The following is an 18,898-nucleotide window of genomic DNA, read 5'->3' on the forward strand; positions in this document are numbered from 1 at the left end:
ACTATTCACCAAAGACTGGCTCTTGGTGTCACAGAGGAGGACCCCTATACGCCTGGAATTGCAGTATCGGGCTATATAAGAGCCTCACAACTAGCTCTTAGATGCAAGAACAAAGATTGTAGGAACAACAGTCTGAGATCAGAGAAAAACATACAAGATGAATATCGTTGGTGAGATGGGTTGGTGATAGGTGAGGCTAGATGACACCGCTGAACAATATGGTGGATAACAAGAACCCCACAGATGGTCATTGAGTTGACTTAGCCACAGATGAGCCTCTATATCGGTGACTTTGCACAATCATCACTGAATGTCTTGATCATAGAATGCACATGTATATATGTTATGATTACTATTAAATATCCGGGCACAGTGACCTGTCAATCAGCACACACGCTCTCCCTCACTTCCAAATCATCGTTGGGAACTGCTGACAAGCCACTGTTGCCTCATTGCCTCAGGCATCCAGCATGCAGCCACCACTTTACGCGTGCCTCAGCCACACGTCGCGATCGGAGCGCGTCTTTTTGCCTGAACACCTCCATCTTGGCGCGGTCTCCAGGAGGATCTGCAGCCGAGACAGATCGTAAAGGGCTTCAAGGCGCTTGAGATTGCTGTTGGACGTTTCTCTAAGGGATGGTGGTCAGCTTCGTCTGAAAGTTTTGTCACTGGCATATATCGCAATGCTTCTGGTCCCTTTCCCGTCTTCTTTTTCAGTCTCTTAACCGTTCGATCTTTTGAAATATGGTGGAGGCTGTCGGCGCTCTGTCTGCTCGTCCGCCCACTCCACCTAGGACAGGTATTCGTATGCTGTCTGAAAAAGATCGAACGCATGATTCTCCTATCGTCGTACAGACCCCCGGCGATTCTCCTTTTACTGTGAACGGCTCCACGGGTGCTCCCTCTACGCGACAATCCAAGCGGGTGAACTTCTCACCATGGACGAAGTACATTAAACCTCCGTCGTTTGCGAATGCCACTCTGAAGTCGAAGTCGGAACTCAAGGCGCTGCCCCCCTCAAATGAATGCAAGCCTGCAAAATCGATTCTGAAGACGACGAATGCGCATACCCCGACCAACACGACTGACCCCGAAGAGTATACCCCCGAATCGTTCGCCATGCTATTGGATTCGATTTCGCAACAACTGGCCGGAGAGTCAATAACTTCCAGACTGGACGCGTATATGCAGCTTTTTGGGGCACTAAGAGCATATGAAAAGCTTCCAGGGGATCAAGAAATCGGGGATAAACTCGGTCTCATGGTCCAGTTTATACAGCGGGATCTTAGCACAGGCCTTGAGAATGGAGGTCCCTTGGGCACAAACCTGGTCATTCAAGCTCTGAAGTTAGCTGCTGCGCTTGCATGGAATTTCCAGCTAGCACCACAATTTTCGGATGATTTCAAAATCTTCCTTGTGGAGCACTCCATCAACTGCCTTCAAACTGCAAAAGCACCCAAATCGGTATTGACGCACTATATGTCCATACTGTCCATGCAAAACTTCCAACCGAGAGTAATGACGAATGGACGGATCGCGCGCCTTTTGACCGTTCTTGAAGACATTACCACTCGAGTCAATGGGAATGCGATAGTCTCCCAGCGTCTAAGCATCTATCAACGCCTTCTCACTCAATCTAAGTCAGTTTTCATTTCGCAGTCCGCGCTATGGGTAGAACATCTTCTCTCGGGCCTACTCCACCACGTCAGGGATACGAGGTTGAAGGCGATTTCCCTCGGCTTTCAAACTACAATGATATGTGGTCCGAACCCCACCCTATCCAAAAGTGTTCGCGATCTATTCGATCGTCCTCTGGACAACGGCGGGAAATTGGTAACAGAAATCTGCGAGCGGATGGCGCGGATGATGCCGAATCTTGAGAGTGGCGTCCATGTGCCCCAAATCTGGAGCATCATAGTCCTCCTACTGAGGACCAAGAGGAGCACTATCGATCAATGGGACCACTTCAAAGAATGGGTACTTGTTCTGCAAAGATGTTTTAACTGCAGCGAATCATCGATAAAGGCCCAGGCCATCCTTGGATGGAATCGATTCGTTGCTGTCGTCAGCCCGAGTGATACAACGAGTCGTTCGATGTTGAAGATGCTAAGTAAACCTATCATGTCCCAATTTGAGCGAAAAAAGCAAGAAAAGTTCGGGTCACAACCTAGTCACCTGGCTATGTGCAGTTATCATAATCTTCTATATTATGCGTTCCGGCCCTCTGCAACGTTCCATCACCTTGATGTCGTTTGGGAAGAGTACATTGCCGCCCCGTCAAGCACATTCGCCTCCAACGCCAGCCTGAATGACCGATTCTGTCAAGCTTTGTCTAATCTATTATGGAGCTCGCAAGCGAAGATATGGACGGAAAATAAAATCAATGAGAGTACCAAGTTGGAACCTGAGGAGTTATCCTCGATTGATTGCAGATGGGTCAGATCCAGAATCTCCACGGTTCTTGGTGTCTTTGAGAGGGTTTTGAAGTCCTCGGTTTGGAGTGATAATCCGGCTGAATCGAATATTGCCGGCGCCTGGATTAGCCTGTCTCGCGCTCTGTCCTATGCCTCTAGCAAAGAGATCACCCCTTCTCCCGAATCTATGCAAGCTGTTGGCAGCGTCCTCGGCCTCCTCCAGCGTCTTTGGAATGCCGGTCCCTCTTCTCTGAATGTCACTATTCACGACGCCATGGATGCTTTCTTCGAACGTTTCCAATTTCTATCTACGACCATGATTTTCTCACTTGGTGGCATCTCATTTACTGAGAAATTGCTTCTGAAGACAGCCGACGAGACATTTCAGGCTGCTAACACACCCACATCACATCCTTCACGTGGAAGCACCAATTTAGACAGTCCTATCCTCCACCTTCTCCGACTCATAAGCGACGTGTCTCAAATCTCGGAACCAACCTCTTCGTATTCGCGTTTAATCAGTGGCACACTCGAAGCGGCCTGCGATGGAAAAGCGTCTCGAGGCTCAAGACTAGAACTTCTCCAGCAGTGCGCGCGGCTGTATCCCAGTGACACCGAGTTCGACCTTGGTGTTCGTAATTTTGCGCAGACTGTCTGGAGTTCGACTGCACAACTTGCTGCTGAATCTCTCAGATCTTATCCCCTTGAGTCGGCACGTGAACGGGATGGTTCGGTCATTCGTGACTACGAGAATGTCGTCAAGGTTCTTTCCGTTGGACTTAGATTCCCATTGTTTTTTCCCGCATGGAACCAGCTCCTTGAAGCCCTCGTTCGCGCCATGAGGACGGAGAAAGGGGAGCGGGCCATTGCAAGGATGGCTCTAGAGCCTCTTGCAGAATACATGTTGCCACTTGATCCTCAGAGCACCTATCTTCCGTTATCTTCTCTTTTCGCCCAGTCCCTTTCCATTCCATACTGCCATGAGGAATCGGGGGAAGGCCCAGAGAATGAAATGAACAGCAAACCTAGCGACAACGAAGTATTCTTTCCGAGTCATCTAGCGAGATTGGTGAATCGTACACTTCAGGAATCCTACGCCAAATTTAATCCTTTGGAAACGCGCGGCGTTGCGGATTTCCTCGAGTCTTTGACATCGTTTTTGGGCTCTGGGGTCTTGTCTTTCCGCTGGGGAATTCTTGAAAGTCTCCAGGAAACTCTTTCGCTTTGGCTCAAGGATGAAGCACGCAAAGTCAATGTTGAAAATGGTGTGGAGAGCAGGATTCTTACAGCTGTACGTACACTAAGCAAGGGGCGTCCTAGGTACATATACTAATCTGGTTTTAGTGTCGCGCTCTGTCATCAGCTGTCATCAACATCTTACAGGCTTCATCCCCCCATAGCGCCTTGTGTCTGTGCAAATTTGAGTCTATCATCACCGCTGGACTGGAATCATCGCATGCATCTATAGCAAAGAGATTCTTTGAATTTTTGAAATCCACTTCTGGGGCACAGGAATCCTTGGCATCTTTTGAAGGCATTTCTCGCGCTCTGGCGAAACTGGAGTCTCACCTAAGTTCTCAGCTGCAAGCTGCAACTCGAACACACAGTTTACAGGTAACTGCCTCCGGTCGTCACTTTCATTTCTCGATTGCTGATCAATGTTCCTAGGGCGGAGGCCTCGCCAACACAGCCCTGGCAACGCAGGAACCAGGCGATCTGGCGGATATGTCGATCAAGTCTCGCATTTCATATATTCTTGACGATAATTTCCAGAGTACTCGATCTCCCAGCTTTAATTCGTCCCCAGTCACGAATGTACATAAAGCTACGGGATTGCCCGTGGCTCGAGGCCGAGAGGCTATCAAACGCCCGTCTGCCCAGCCAGCGAAGGATAATTTGCTCCATTCTCCCAACGAAGTTCGATCTATTCCTTTTGCAACCGGCGACATAGTCTCCGGGCATCCTGATGACGTCTTTGCCATTATCGACAATATCCGTCCGTCGTCGCCGCAAGCGCAAACTCCAAGAGAACTTGGATTCTTGACTCCCCCACATGCACGTAAGCTCTGCAGCCCTGATTCGGGGGTAAATTCTCCCCAGACGCCTACGCTACCAGTCGCTGTGGCGGAAATTGAGGATGGTTTCTTCGGCTCTTCTCCTACTCCTGGTACTAGGGGCAGAGTGCCGGCGGGTGGTTCGACTAACCCTTCGTCTTTGGCGACCGAGGTGATGGATTCCCACATGGATATCGATCCTCCGTCATCACCTCCAGGAATGAGACTTCTTAGTCCGAGCTCTCGCAATAAGTCGGAATTGTCCATTTCTCATCAGAGACCTTTGAATATAGGAATGGGAAATGGAGATACAGGGGATCAAGAGAATATCCCAAACCCTGCAGGTGAAGACAAAGAGGTTTATAGTGAACCTGCACCTCAGGTCATCCAAACCGCAAATCCGACGACAAATGAGCCTGAACAGTCAGAAAAGCCTCTCAAACGCCGTCTTCGTTCTTCTATGAGCAAAATTCCCATCTCCGAAACTCATACCAACACTGAAGAAACAGCGGATGCACAGCAACAGGAAGCAGATAATGAGCCACGAACACCCACCAATCTTACTGAGCGTGTGGATGTTACTGAATCTGTACTTGAGAATCGTCCAGACGTTACTAACGACACTGCAAATCACGACGAGTTTTCCACTGAGATGGATTGCATTGCGGATTCATTTAGCGATGACATGGAGATTCAAATCGCATCCCAATTAGAGCAAGACATGGAATCTGCAGAGCATATGAACGAGAAGCCCAGAAGCGAGCCAACTCCGGAACCTCCCAGCAAACAATCGATGACAAGGAAAAGGAAACGGGAGGTGGATGAGGCTGAAGCTGAGACGCCTTCCACGCAAGAGCGACGTCGTTCTCAGAGATTGTCATCGGTCAAGGCGCCTTCTGTCTCTGCGATGCAAGAAGCAATGAGTACCCGTGCCACAAGATCCATGACTTCCGCATCATCACAACATGTCAAGTCTTCGCCTGCGCCATCTGTTGCCAAGAAGCGGAAGCGCCAGTCGAAGACCGAATTGGAGCAGTTAGTGGATTTTGGCTCGCAGATTCTAGGATCAGTCCCGGCTCTCGAACAGGTAACGTCGAGCAACGATGCACCGAAAGAACCTGGACCGACGGAGATCTCGCCTCAGAAGAGAAGATCCTCTCGCCTGGGCGGTCATGCAGCGCCAGTCATGGCAGAGGAAAGTCTTTCTCGGAGACAATCACCCCGTACGACACGCTCGCACAAACCGAGCCCAACGAAAAAGGCAGCTGTCTCAGAGAACTCTTTTGTCAGGTACACAGAGCCAACAACTGAATCTACTCCCGAAGAGCCCGAAGTGCAAGTTTCTGACAAGACGGAGATCCAGACTCAGGGAGCGAATCAGGAGAGCCCTGTCCTGGAAAATCATGTCCCAGAAACAGCTGCCGCCCAAGCGTCCTTACCCACAGTAGGTGAGGATTCTACTAATCTTCACATGGACGACGCAGGCCCATCGACCGAGCAAGCCTCAACAAGCGATCATGCTCAGCTTGATGAAGTTCCAACAGGCGCTGATGAACTTGCTCAAACATCGGACACCCAACCAATGACGACTCAATCCACTCAAACCGACAATCCGACCGAGACTATCACCCAGGATGGCGTGATTTCCACACTCCGCAAGGCTTTGCACGATATCAAGATGACGACTCTGGATCTCACCTCGCTGAAGGAAATTGACGATCTCCTCTTCGACATCCGAGTCGAGACACACGAAGCACTGAGAAGACACACAACTTAAAAAATCCCAATATGCATAGCGCTGGCGTCTAAGCTCTCTTGTTATGTTTTCCCTTCTTGTCTTATCCTGGCGGAAGCTGTCTAGACGATAGCAACTGCTGTATTGTTGTTCTTCTTTTTTTGTACCCACTGATATAGTTGCTTTGTTATGGCTAACAGGATTGGGTAATTGGGTTCAAGAGTACCTAGTCAGAGTTTACAGGATAGTTCTTTTTTTTTTTTTGTTTTTGTTTTTGTTTTCTTTTTGGTCCTCTCTTCCCTGGCTGCACGGATGGGACAAGTACATAGAGGCTATTGGAATGAGAAGGGATGATGACTATAAATGGAACCTAGTGCTTTATCATGATCAGTGGTAGTATCTCAGGCCGACTATGAGCTGAGAGGCTGTAGTAATATATAAGCTATTCCTAATGCATTTGCAGCCTTGAAACCAATATCCTCAATATTTATGAAAGAAGACTAGATATAAATATTGCATTCAAACTTCGGATACCCCTTCCCGCGCGTTATCCCTAACGATCCCAACCGCCAGATACCACCTTTCCACCTAGAAAAAAATCGTATGCAGTAAGCGCTTCCAAGCCGGCATAGCTGCCAGTCCCTCCCTTTCGGCGCGAATCGAACCCCAGTCGACCTCGTGGTGGCCAGAGTCAACATGGATCGATCTGGTGCGTGCGCAGCCACCCCGTCCGCTTCCAGAAAAAAACCCCCTCAGGCCCAGAAGGAGATAACGACGGGAAGAGCGAGGTAGGATTTGAAGAAGCCCTCTGCGTCGTTGATGCCCACCTCACGAGAATCAGAGCAATGACCATGAAGACCACGACGGCACCCAGCTTCAATATCGAGGACCAGAAACTCCTCTTCTGCATAGATCAGGGAGCCAAAGCTGTTGACTATAATAGTCAGAATGAGGAAGACGGTGATCCACACCCCGCAACGTTCCCGTCAAACTTCCTAGTAGTTTATCGTGAGACCGGTCACAGTGAGCTCGGGGGGAACGATGATAGCCCATTGGAAAACGTGGTTCCAGCCCATGGCGAAACCCTATGATGGATCGACGAAGCGGGTTGAATAAGTATAGAAGCCTCCGGACACCAGATACATGACTGCGAGTCCCTCTAGTGCATAGACTGGACAATTCATAAGCATGAGGCTCATTGATATACATGGCTTACGAGGCATCATGCTTGGTGTCCCTTCTGCAGAGTGAGTCTTGTAGTGCCTAGCTCTACATTCGATCTGGAGAGAGCAGATAGGGACTGTGAGCTGTCCGATATGCCTTCTTTGCCTCCGGCGGCCTTGGTTAGACCCGACTCTCGAGGACGGTGGGTGAAAAAAATGGCAATGAGATAACAGTATTCTTCTACTTGCAAGCGTGATTCACACAGTAGAAGTTCCTATTGTATGCAGAGCATGTATACCTCGAATGAAGACGTGGCGACTTGAGGTCCTGGTAGTAGAGGCAACAGCCTCGGGTACTATTTTTATCTTATCCTTGATCAAATTGCGTGTCATGTCTCATGGTCATTGCACAGCAGTATATCAGAGAAATGGTCATTTTCCTATATCCACGTATTCAAACTCACTTTCATGCCACTGTTCACGAGACTATTTGGTCTCAAATTCTGAGCTTAATCGCAGTTTTCTGACAGTAGGACCTTTGCTTGACCAATCCCCCAGATCATCTAATGGATATCCGTCTGTCAAACGTATCTCGTCCTCGTACAATTCCTCCAAAGCAATGTTCTGCTCCCCAGGAACTTTGTGCACACCGCCGGGGGGAATCCTAGTAGTCGCCTCTTCACTTGCTGGTGACTCGTCAATCCTGCGTTGGGGCACCAATAAGTTGACGGCAATTCGACAATCGGGGTCCTTGAGCTTCAGGACCCGACGAAAAGAGAACGATGGCCGTGAGTTTGCGACTGCGGTACGTGATGCACTTGACGAATCTTTGACGGGTGGAGCAGCATCCTGCTGTCTATACTGCCTGCTGCCGTATATGAATGCTTTTAGGTTGAAAATTTTGCGGAGAAGGGGCCATAAACACATGAGGTTTGCAACGTATATAGCTGTGCTGGCTTCCCGGATGTACCAGATCTGATAAGTGGTCGTCAGTGGTGAGGCGAAATTAAACACTTTATTGAGAATTGCCGCGACGATCGTGAACACGCCGAGACTCATGATGCAGATCAAGAGCAACTTCTTCCCAATCTTCATTTGCGCTCTGATAAGAAGGGGGACGGGCACTGCTAGCATCGCCGCATCGGATGTTATGTTGAAGACTGCCTGGGTGATGGAGTAGTTCTGGTAGGTCGCACATTGCAGGTCCCTCACTGGCATGGCCCAGTATTGCGAGAATGGCCGGCAGTATACGCCATAGTAGGTGATCATGATGACCACGAATCCGACAAATACATAGACGGCGATGATTTTAACGTAGACATGGAGTCGGAGATTCTTGGTCAACCGCCAAAACATGGTCAACATGCAGACCTTGACACCCCAGGTTGAGAACAACATGCATTGTTCCAGCCCGATGACAACCTTGCTGCCAAATATCCGGTCTTCAACTTCTTGTGGATTAGCTAGAACTCTGTCATAGTCGGCCGGATCCATCAAGTTTGTTGCATAACGGGACGATATCTGGATCAGAACCAACAGACATGTATAGATCAGCTAGAGCAAGAGCGTTGGTTCTTGAGTTATATTGAATAGCCTCAGCGCAGGTTAATAACTTACAAAGGTTGCAGTCATGACATAGTCATCGACTATTGGATTCTCGTCAGTAGTTGTCTCCTAACTTGACGCAATTCCTACCAGCGTACAGAATAAGCGCTTGATGGATCCATTTGAGATGATACGAGAAGCCCTTGTGTCCGTTAGATGGCAGCTTCAACATTGCTTCCATGTATACATACATTCTACCCAAGTATAAAATAGTCGCAATGCTCCAGAATATGACTGACTCGGTGAGCAATTGACGTGGCGTGGGCGACTCGTTCCCCATCATGACACTGAGCCGCAATGAACGGGACTTCCCAAGGTAGGTCTGCTCCTAACTAGAAGCAATATAGCTCCCGGCCGTCTGCTAATCTAAGGCCGCATTGCTATTCTGACTTCTAGGTCGTCATTTCACAACGAACCAGGTCTCATGTTTATCAAGTGGCCTACGGTTTCAAGTGCCGACAACTGACACTTTGACCGTAACTTCACATATGAATAGCAGTTCACACGATCTTAACGCCTGCTTCCTTTTGCTGGTATTTGTCAGAATCAAGTAAAGCAAGGGAATGAAGGAAGGCAGGGAGGCGAGAGTCCAAAGCAAGGGACTAAAACAACCACATGCACAATAACACAATTGGCCATGGCTTCTCGCAGGGTTTGCACACGTAGCTGATAATGCTACTCGAGGCATCTGCATGCAGCAAAGAATGTTCGGCATAATATCAGGCCTGAATCACAGGGTGGGAGACTGGGAGAGTGGGAGTAGTGCTTCTTACCCTCCATTCCTTGACTTCTGCGCCCCTTTGTCAGGTCAGCCGTTGCCGACTTGACGACAATCTCTTGAAGTGAGGGATAACTAGTCAATGACACCGCCATGTGTCTGCCGTTTAAAGGCAGCCAGGGCTAGATTGTCCTCGCGGGAAGAGTTGGTTGGATGGTTCCTCAGAAGGTCTTTAAGTCCGATCTAAATTCCTTCTCTTCGTGGTGCAAAGATATTGAAGCCTCCGTGAAAGCTAAACTTTGCAGGCAAGGCAGACGCCATAACCAAACATGATATGAGTCTCACTTCTCCTTGCGGTTCATAGAGAAGCAATTCAGGATCCGCCTAGCTGCAATGTTAAATCACAAACGACACATACCACGGTTCAGGCTACCTAATAAACCCTTGAGGTTCCTATTAGTGTATCCCAATGTGATTTAGTTAGTACTGCAAGAAGAGAGTATCGTTATGGGTACTATTGTTGAAGCTTTTGTCCATCAAAAGATATTTAACACTCTCAGAAGCATACACGGCCTAAGATCCACAGAGGCCACTCACTGCAGTGCCTTTGGATACGATACCCAAGTCTAATTGAGGCAAGAAGCAAGAGCTGATTGTAAACCACGACAGCAAGCAGCAATGTTACCATAAACGCTGCTGGACTACATCCAAACCCTACAAATAATAGCCGCGCGACCACTTCGCTCTTATAGTGTAACACCACAACACAACCGTATTCCATTTCTCAGCAGTCAGCACGGAAAAGGACTCTAAATGGTGATTCAGCATTTCTTCAAAGGCAACGAGTGTTTCAGTTAACGAGACTCTTCGGGCAGCCACTTATAGCAATCACGGCGGCGCCGATGACTCAGAGACAGAAGGGGAGATAGTATTTTCGGAAAATGCTTTTGATATTGACACGGGGCCAGGTTGGTTGTAGAGACTTTGCGATCCAGCGGCAAAGGCACTATGCTTGACAGGTCGACAAGTTGCTTGGACAGTAGCCTGGAGTTTTTCCCGCCCTGTTGCGAGTCAATCTCCCCGGATTGCTCCTACGGCGAAGCAGTCATAGTCAGACATACATTGATATGCCCCTTCCCCTCGATGCCGAGAAAACATAGTGTGGGGAGAAACAGTTCCCTCCATTGCGTGCCTCGAGCCGATGCAGACTACCCCAGGAGTCAACCATGATAGCTGATTGAATCAGCGGCACAAAATTATAGCTATGCCTGAGTCACTTCAATATGCATTGTTCTTTCTAATATACATATCAAGAGAGTCGACTACCTAGGAGAATATTGACACATATCTGTTCTGGTTGATTGAGGAAGCTGAGCATACAGACAGACTTGTTGCCGTGTCCCCATTTACCTTTTTGAGGTAAACTCCCACCTAAATATATATCAAGGGAGTGGTCTGTAGCCAAGGAGGATCTCTTGATGTATAGCTCTACTCTCTATTCTGGATCATGCAAATTGATGATATCTAACGACAAGAGGATTGTAAAACTCAAGTTCATACAAGGGTATTGGCTTAAACAGCATCGATGGTGCCGCTACATATTGGCTGCAGACTAGAAGGTATCCCTTACGGATTTCGTACTACTAGCCTCCCTTATGACCACGGTAGATTGGGGTGAAATCGATTCCGAGGATCGACGGATCAGACACAGAAGATGGATGTGAATCATTCTCAATTGAGCCCGTGCCACAAGAGAAATGAAGGTAGAGAGAGAAAGGAGATGTTGGTGAGTGATATGGTTCGGCCCTAGCCCTAGCCCAAGCCCAAGCCCTCTACCCTTGCCTTGTCTTCACAAAATAGCCACCTGTTTGCAAGAAAGTGATCAGTGTCGAAGACCAAAAAAATGAAAGAGAGATAGAGGCGTGCCTCGAGGAGCCGCTCAGAGGGCAAACAAGACAGAAAGTTTGATCAGTCTCCACCCATAAAGGTGGCGAAAGCGTTAAGACGGGAGCTGTCTAGCTATTTCCACCCGCGAACAGGTTTCACAAAAATTGAAGGCTATGTCTCAGGATATCAGACCAAGACACAGCCGGACACATCTGTATGCCCAGGGTACGGAGTATGCCTGGATGGGCCACTTACATATACATAGTATTGGGAGGGTCGGCAGGCGGCCCGCCTAACATGAGGCATGCACTTATCAATGGCATTAGATCCTAAGACTAGCTGGCTAGTAGCACGAGCTGTGAGCTTGTCATTAGCTTGATCAGATGGGACATAGAAATGATCCACAGTAGAAGGGAATCATCCGGGTTAGATTTTGGATCTCGACAGCCTAGGATTCCTCGTTTTGGAGTATCCTCTGCCAATAGCTACTCTTCCAGTTGTGAAAATCATTCACCATACCCTTCAGAATCTTCGTCAGGATCATCTCTTCTCTTTCAGCAGTTACTCTACTCTCCATTCGGTGGGCATCTCGTATAGTGGCGGCCACATTCTGATCCTAGCCGCTGCTGATCCACGGTGATTTGAAGATAGAAGCGTTCAACAAGGTGCCATCGCCAACGAAAGAGCTCTGAACTCCCCTCAGCTGTGAGCCACATGAGCCTATACACCGATCGCGCCGATACGAATATTGCGGGGACTCACACTAAAAAATGGCTTTCTAAAAAGCTATGAACTACTGTTTTGATAGGCCAGTGGTGACTATCACCGGAACACTATGTACTTAGACCTCGAGGTGTTATTTTATATGAATCGAAGATACTTCCTGACACAACTTATAGTCACATTTGAAGAACGACAATTCTTCCTCAAAGTCAATGTCAGGTTGAATCGGGGTTCTGTTATCCGTTGGGCTTTCGCTAGTAGGCTGCACCAGCGTGCTTTGAGACGGGATATGGCCCAGCAAATCCCGATAGCATCCTGGTCAGTCCCTCGATGGCGAGCCACTGGGGGGAAATTCCCCAAAGAGCTAACTGAGTGTCGGTTGTCTTCTCTTTTACCCGCCAGTATTCGGGAATCCAGCATCAATTATGACTGATTCGAAATCTAACTCCAACTCCCGCCCCGAGCAAACTGTTATAGAATCGCTGGACTATCTGATGATCCACCCCCAAATGGTGGCCTCATAGCCTCGCTCCAGGTCCTTGCTGGCCATCTAGTCGTCTTCAACACCTGGGGTCATGCCAACAGCTTTCGCATTTTCCAGGCCTACTACGCCTCGTGCCTCTCCGTCCCTGCCTCCACCATCTCCCTGGATGGGCAGCGTCCAAGTCTTTCTAGTGTTTCTCATCGGGTCGGTCTCGGGACGAGCCTTCGAAGTGGGCCGGGTGTACTATGCAGCTGCTGGCTGTGTTTATGACGAGCCTCTGCACGAGCTATTGGCAGCTTGTTTCTGGCGCAAGATGTGTGTCAGGGCCTGGGCAACGGCCTCGTCTTCTGCCCAACCGTTCCGTTGGTTTCGACGTACCTCACAAACAAAACAGTCCATTGCTATCTCGACAGCGGCGAGCGGCGCCGCAACAGGGGGCATTGTTTTCTCTCTGATTGCAGAGCGGCTGCTACATCGCGTCGGGTTCCCCTGGACAGTTCACATTATGGGCTTCGTGGTGATGGTGAACGCAGCGATCGTGGTATCGATCATTCGAGCGCGAATCCCACCACTCAAAACTGGCAAAATTATTGAGCTGGCGGTCTTCACGGAGCTACCATATCTACTGTTTACTATCAGTATGTCCTTCACGCTCTGGGCGACGTATTTTGCGTATTATTATGCGAGTCTTCCATCTCTATCACAGCACCAATGTCATATCGTCCTCTCAACTCTAATGATCAATGGCAGGCCTTCTTCTTCTATTCTTGAGGAATTCAATCTAACTGCTATACAGTCTATTCTACCAAAGATTCAGCTCAAGCATATCAAACCTGGAGCTACACGTGGGTCGACAAGAACCAGCACCCATTTTATTTCTAACTTAATCACCGGAGCATCTTTCCTATGGATTACCAGTTTGTTCCAGATTGCTGTTTGATTGTCCTAAACAGCAAACACAACCCATAGGGAAAAAAAACTCAGTCTATGTGCTAATCAAGAATGTGGCCTCAGTGGCAAAGGTTGAGCACGGCCGTCAACCTCCCTTGCTTCGCTCCAACAGAGCAGGGCACCAACACAGTTTAAGTTGAATTAAGAATCAACTCATGGAGCAAGGATCTCTATACCATTCGCTGCTTTGAATCCATCAGCAAGGTTTTCTCTAGAGGATCAAGCCTCTGTATCAAGCACGCCATTTTGTCCTGTCACATACTGTGGTCCTGCCAATCCCTACTATTCGGTGCTGTACCTGCGGCAGCATGCTCAATGTCGATGGCAGGCAATTCAGCCTATTGTTCCGTATTATATCTGCCAATCCTGAGCATTGGTGGTAGATATGTGGCCCATGTGGCAACCATATGGAGCCGCTTTCTGCTCCTTGCAGATGGGTGAGATACGGAAAGATTTGGGAGGATATATAACAACACTGGCTGTGTCACTCATGATACTAGAGCCTCAATGAGAAAATTTCTGGACAGTGGACTTTGTATCCATCCTTTCTGCCCGGCTTTATCTTCTAACAAGGTTGACTGAAGCTTTGCATGCAGTTTCGATGCCATGGATGAAGCACGTTTGGAAGCCGCCTTGGGTCACAGGCAAGAACTCCAGAGGCGATTTGATCTGTTCAGCTTGATCAGCATTGGCATTGTCATTGCGAAGTGAGTTTATCATTGCTATCAATTATCACATACTCTTGCTGATAGGATTGTTCAGTTCGTGGGCTTTGAGCGCAGGTACCATCGTTGCAGCCCTTCAGAATGGAGGTCCCATGGCAATCCTGTATGGCCTGGTGCTTGTCAGTGTTTTCTACACGCTCATATCTGCATCCCTGTCAGAACTTGCATCATCGATGCCATCAGCCGGAGGTGTTTACTATTGGGCATCAGTGTCTAGCCGCAGATATGGGCGGCCAGTGGGCTTTCTCACCGGATACCTGAATGCTTGCGCTTGGCTTCTATCAGGAGCATCGGTCAGCTCTTTGCTTGGAAACGAGGTCGTCTCTATGTACATGCTCCTCAATCCGGGCGTGCAATGGCATCCCTGGCAGGTATTCATCGTCTTTCAATTGCTGGCTTGGCTATGCTGCGGGATAGTCTGCTTCGGAAACAGATTCATCCCTGCAATGAACCGGGTGGCGCTGGTGTTCTCAATGAGTGGGTTATTCGCTACCATCATGGTCCTCGTCATCATGCCAAAGAAACATGCGAGTACTGTCGAGGTGTGGGAAACATACTACAACAACACTGGGGGCTGGTCAGATGGCATCTGCTTCCTTACAGGCTTGATCAACCCGGCATTCTCAGTCGGGGTCCCGGACTGCATCAGCCATCTCTCAGAGGAAGGTATGTAAGCTGATCCCGAATACCTACCGTGTCTATTACTCAGAGACTTTCGTCCAGTCGTTGAACCGGAGATCAAAGTACCACAAGGAACGATGTTGCAGATGCTCACAGCATTCGTGACCACGTTCCTGTACCTGATCGCATTATTCTACTCGATTCAAGACCTCGACGCTGTCTTCGAGTTTAACCTCACGTCTTTCCCTACCGCAGAGATCTACAGACAAGCCACGGGATCCAACGCAGGAGCCGTCGGATTGATTGCGGTCCTCTTCCTGGCCACATTCCCAACGCTGATCGGAGTCTACATCACTGGTGGCCGCATGTGGTGGAGTCTCGCTCGCGACAACGCTACCCCTTTCGCTTCGTACTTTAGCCATGTGGACTCGAAAACCCGCTGCCCTCTCCGAGCAACCGTGGCTATGGCGAGTATGATAAGCTGTCTGGGCTGTATATACATAGGCAGCACAACCGCATTCCAGGCCTTGCTATCGTCTTTTATCGTGCTCAGTACACTGTCCTATCTAGGAGCCATCTTGCCCCATGTTCTCGCCCGCCGAAGGAATATCGTTCCTGGACCTTTCTACTTGGGCAGAAAGTTGGGCTTCGTGGTTAATCTCGCAGCTGTGGTTTATATCCTTGTCACGGTTGTGTGCTTCTGTTTCCCGCTTGTGCTACCGGTCACGATTGAAAACATGAACTATTCGAGCGTGATCGCTGTAGGCCTGATGGTCTTAATAACATCATGGTGGTGTATTCGTGGAAGGCACGATTACAAAGGACCACAGTACAACGTCGGCGCCGCACAAACCATTGCAATTGACATGCAAAGACAGAGGAAGAAACCGGCTGCGAGTTGAGAGTCGTATATCAGTCTCCGCTTTCCGCTTATCTTCGAAGGGTATAGCGTACAGCGCCTGCAGCATGGATCTCTAACAATAAAGAAGATATACGGAGTGTTACACGCTAGAACTATGTAGGACCATTCGTTTATTGGGATTGAGAAGGAGTCCCAGAGACTGCAGAGGCTCTCGTATTGTTCTTTGGCTCATCAAAGTCGCGAGAATCAATCACAGCACCGCAGCTTCATGTACTGAATGGAGAATTCAATTCGGTCTTGGTATTCACAATCTCGGCCGGATTGTCTGTCCACCCTCCCAGGATTCACCAGCTTCCAAGGTCTGCCAGCCGGCCACAGAGCCAGCCTCGACGCAGATCATGTTCTTATATGCCTCGTCCGGGCTGAAATCAGCCATGCCCTTCGCCTTCTCGATCCAAGGATTCCACACAACCACGTCGTTCAGGCCCTCCCGTATAACAGAGAAAAGTGGCTTATCATCTGAGGCAGATGAGACGATGACAGGGACCTTGGGATCTAGCGATTGGTACACGCGATCTGTCTCCTGGCTGATCTCCAAGGCAGGTGACGTCTCAGTGTGTGTGGTAGCGTTCTGGGTCTTGTCGATGTAAGTCTTAGACTCAAGTCCCTTGACTCGAACTTGTGCGATGTCCTAGCATGCCATTGAGTATTAGTGGAGAACTATTTGAGGGGACAGTCAAGGTGGGCTTTGCTTACATCAATTCTTAGATAAGTGTGCAACAAGACCTGGAAGTCGAAATTCTGAGTCCCCTTGTTCTGAACCTGCAACGACGTCTCCAGACCGTCCTTGGTCAGGGTGACACTGTACACCAGACCAAATTCATACGGCCAAGCCTTCTGGAACTCCTCACTCAGCATTGTATGGGACAGACCAAAGTCGAGCTTGACCGAGTCATCACCATCCTTCTTTGCGAGCGATTCAGATGACGACTTGCCCAGGAACTCCCAGTTGGAGTTACGCGCAAAGCCGTGTTGTGGAAGGGAGGACGTGGCGTGGTTGGGAGGAGGGGGACCGAAGACCTGAAGCGGGCATTAAGTTTTTCTGGTCAGCCATGCCGGTCTAGCCATCTGAGCAATTTGAATGAACGTACAGGGAAAACCACAGGGATGCCGCCGCGGATAGGCTTGGAGCCATCCAGGTGAGCCTTTTCGCTCACAAAAAGCTGTTCCTGGCCATTTGGTAGCTTCCAGGAAGTGACCGTCGCTCCGTACAGGTGGACAGTCACCGATTCACCGGTGGGCAAGGTGGCCTCGATCTTGTTCTCCCGGAAGGTGACAGTGGGTTGGGGCAATGAGGCAGCCACACCGATGGCTGAGGGCTTATTGGAGCGCTCCATGATTGACCAGACTGTGAGGATAGAAAGTTGTCCAGGGGCTTGATAAGTGAGAGATGGTCGTTGGAGTTGTTGTGATGCGGGGAGATGGCCGGAACCAGAGTTGAGGGGGGAGGCGGGGCGACAACCACAACGACAACATCATCATCGTCTTATCCGTCATTTCTACAACACTCTCGGCTTCCCCTGTCATCAACCCGCGACCATGGGTGTCAGCTATACTGCAATTTGAAGCGGATGTTTGATGATGTCCCCTAAGCTGAATACTCAATATATGTGCTTTCATCTGGGACCCTCTGAAAAAGAAGCCAGCTTAATCTTTTTAAATCTATCGACTATTCCTAATTCTGTGTCGTCTAACTAACCATGCTGCCAGAATATGGTGGTATCTCCTTCGATACTGACGGTTTCAATCCTTCGCATCTCATCCTGTGTCAATCGCCATCCTAGAGCCTGCATATTTTGGTTCGCTTGTTCAGGATTTCGAATACCCACCACGGGAATCACTCCCTTGTTGATACTGAAATTCAATGCCACGGCGGCCACGGGAACTCGCCTCTCTCTCGCAATCTCTCTTAGCACGTTCAGTGTGGGCTCAAGCATGTGCATAGGGTAGCTACTGAACCGATATGTTCGCGGAGGTTCGTTGAATCGAGAGTACTTGTCCGTCAGGCGGCCCTCTGCCAGAGACGCAAACCCCTGGAAGACGATGTTCCTATCACGGCATGCGCGGATGAGTCCATGGACTTCTGGATGTCTTCTGATAACCGAGTATTCGCACTGATTGACCGCTAGTGGGATCCCATGCTTGTCGAGCTCCTCGGCCATCTTGATCACCTCTCCCTTGTCGTAATTGGCGACCCCGACGGCTCGAGTCAATCCCAAATTCACACAGTCCGCCATCCCCTTGGCAACAGTTGAGATCATACTGGGGTGAATTGGCCCGTGAACCAGGTAGACGTCCACATAGTGGAGGCCCAGATTCTTCAACGATGTTCTGAGCTTGTGGGCCGGACCTTGCGACTGCAGCAACAGGTTCGACATGTCGGGCCACGACATCCATTTGGTCTGGATAATGAACTCGTCTCGGTTCATGTTCTTGAAGAGTTGCCCACAGATACGCTCGCTCTCCCCATCACCGTAGACATGGGATGTATCAACAAAGGTCAACCCTGCCTGTCGCAGCTTCGTCCACGCAGCGCGAATCTTGGGAAGATCCTCTTCCGCGTTGTATTTCCAGGTGGCTTTATCACCCCAAGACCAGGCCCCGATGCACATGTATGGAACCAGAACGTCTTGTACTTTTCCTCGCAGTGCAACTCGGGCCTGGGAGTCCGGAACGATATCAGTCGGCAACACATGGAACTCTTCAGCCATCTTGGGATCAACAGGCTTCGGATGAGGCGAGTGCATCAGCCCCTCCGTGGCTGACATACCGGATGTCAATCCTGCTTGGAGGACATACTGGCTCCCTGCGGCTGTCATCTCGGTCGTAGTTTGGGTAAAAGAAATCTATGTAAACAAAAATACAATCTATGTACTCGTGCTTGGGGACATATATG

The 18,898-nt window shown here is 49.3% G+C and overlaps 5 protein-coding genes across 5 annotated transcripts, besides 2 other annotated features; 3 read left to right on the forward strand and 2 right to left on the reverse strand.

Annotated features, from left to right (window-relative positions):
* Positions 1 to 744: 744 nt before the first annotated feature.
* Positions 745 to 6,245, forward strand: ACLA_048220 (putative telomere length regulator protein (Rif1); the record flags this gene model as incomplete). Its single annotated transcript, XM_001271778.1, has 3 exons — positions 745 to 3,705; positions 3,759 to 4,028; positions 4,083 to 6,245. The coding sequence occupies 3 exons, from the start codon at positions 745 to 747 to the stop codon at positions 6,243 to 6,245; spliced, it is 5,394 nt and encodes a 1,797-aa protein (XP_001271779.1).
* A 211-nt stretch (positions 6,246 to 6,456) lies between these two features.
* Positions 6,457 to 6,491: a microsatellite.
* Positions 6,492 to 6,899: 408 nt separating this feature from the next.
* Positions 6,900 to 7,294, forward strand: ACLA_048230 (uncharacterized protein; the record flags this gene model as incomplete). The annotated part of the gene is made up of 2 exons (XM_001271779.1): positions 6,900 to 6,912; positions 6,960 to 7,294. The coding sequence occupies 2 exons, from the start codon at positions 6,900 to 6,902 to the stop codon at positions 7,292 to 7,294; spliced, it is 348 nt and encodes a 115-aa protein (XP_001271780.1).
* A 558-nt stretch (positions 7,295 to 7,852) lies between these two features.
* ACLA_048240 (uncharacterized protein) lies at positions 7,853 to 9,251 on the reverse strand (the record flags this gene model as incomplete). Its single annotated transcript, XM_001271780.1, has 3 exons — positions 7,853 to 8,920; positions 8,984 to 9,012; positions 9,062 to 9,251. 3 exons carry the CDS (start codon positions 9,249 to 9,251, stop codon positions 7,853 to 7,855), a joined length of 1,287 nt encoding a protein of 428 aa, XP_001271781.1.
* A 2,241-nt stretch (positions 9,252 to 11,492) lies between these two features.
* Positions 11,493 to 11,521: a microsatellite.
* Positions 11,522 to 12,874: 1,353 nt separating this feature from the next.
* Positions 12,875 to 15,982, forward strand: ACLA_048250 (putative choline transport protein; the record flags this gene model as incomplete). Its single annotated transcript, XM_001271781.1, has 4 exons — positions 12,875 to 13,098; positions 14,331 to 14,441; positions 14,497 to 15,125; positions 15,183 to 15,982. The coding sequence occupies 4 exons, from the start codon at positions 12,875 to 12,877 to the stop codon at positions 15,980 to 15,982; spliced, it is 1,764 nt and encodes a 587-aa protein (XP_001271782.1).
* A 264-nt stretch (positions 15,983 to 16,246) lies between these two features.
* On the reverse strand, positions 16,247 to 18,821 carry ACLA_048260 (putative aldose 1-epimerase; the record flags this gene model as incomplete). The annotated part of the gene is made up of 4 exons (XM_001271782.1): positions 16,247 to 16,633; positions 16,699 to 17,022; positions 17,094 to 17,350; positions 17,702 to 18,821. The coding sequence occupies 4 exons, from the start codon at positions 18,819 to 18,821 to the stop codon at positions 16,247 to 16,249; spliced, it is 2,088 nt and encodes a 695-aa protein (XP_001271783.1).
* Positions 18,822 to 18,898: the final 77 nt, after the last annotated feature.

The sequence above is a fragment of the Aspergillus clavatus genome, genomic scaffold, assembly GCF_000002715.2.
Source record: "Aspergillus clavatus NRRL 1 1099423829800 genomic scaffold, whole genome shotgun sequence".
Classification (NCBI taxonomy): domain Eukaryota; kingdom Fungi; phylum Ascomycota; class Eurotiomycetes; order Eurotiales; family Aspergillaceae; genus Aspergillus; species Aspergillus clavatus.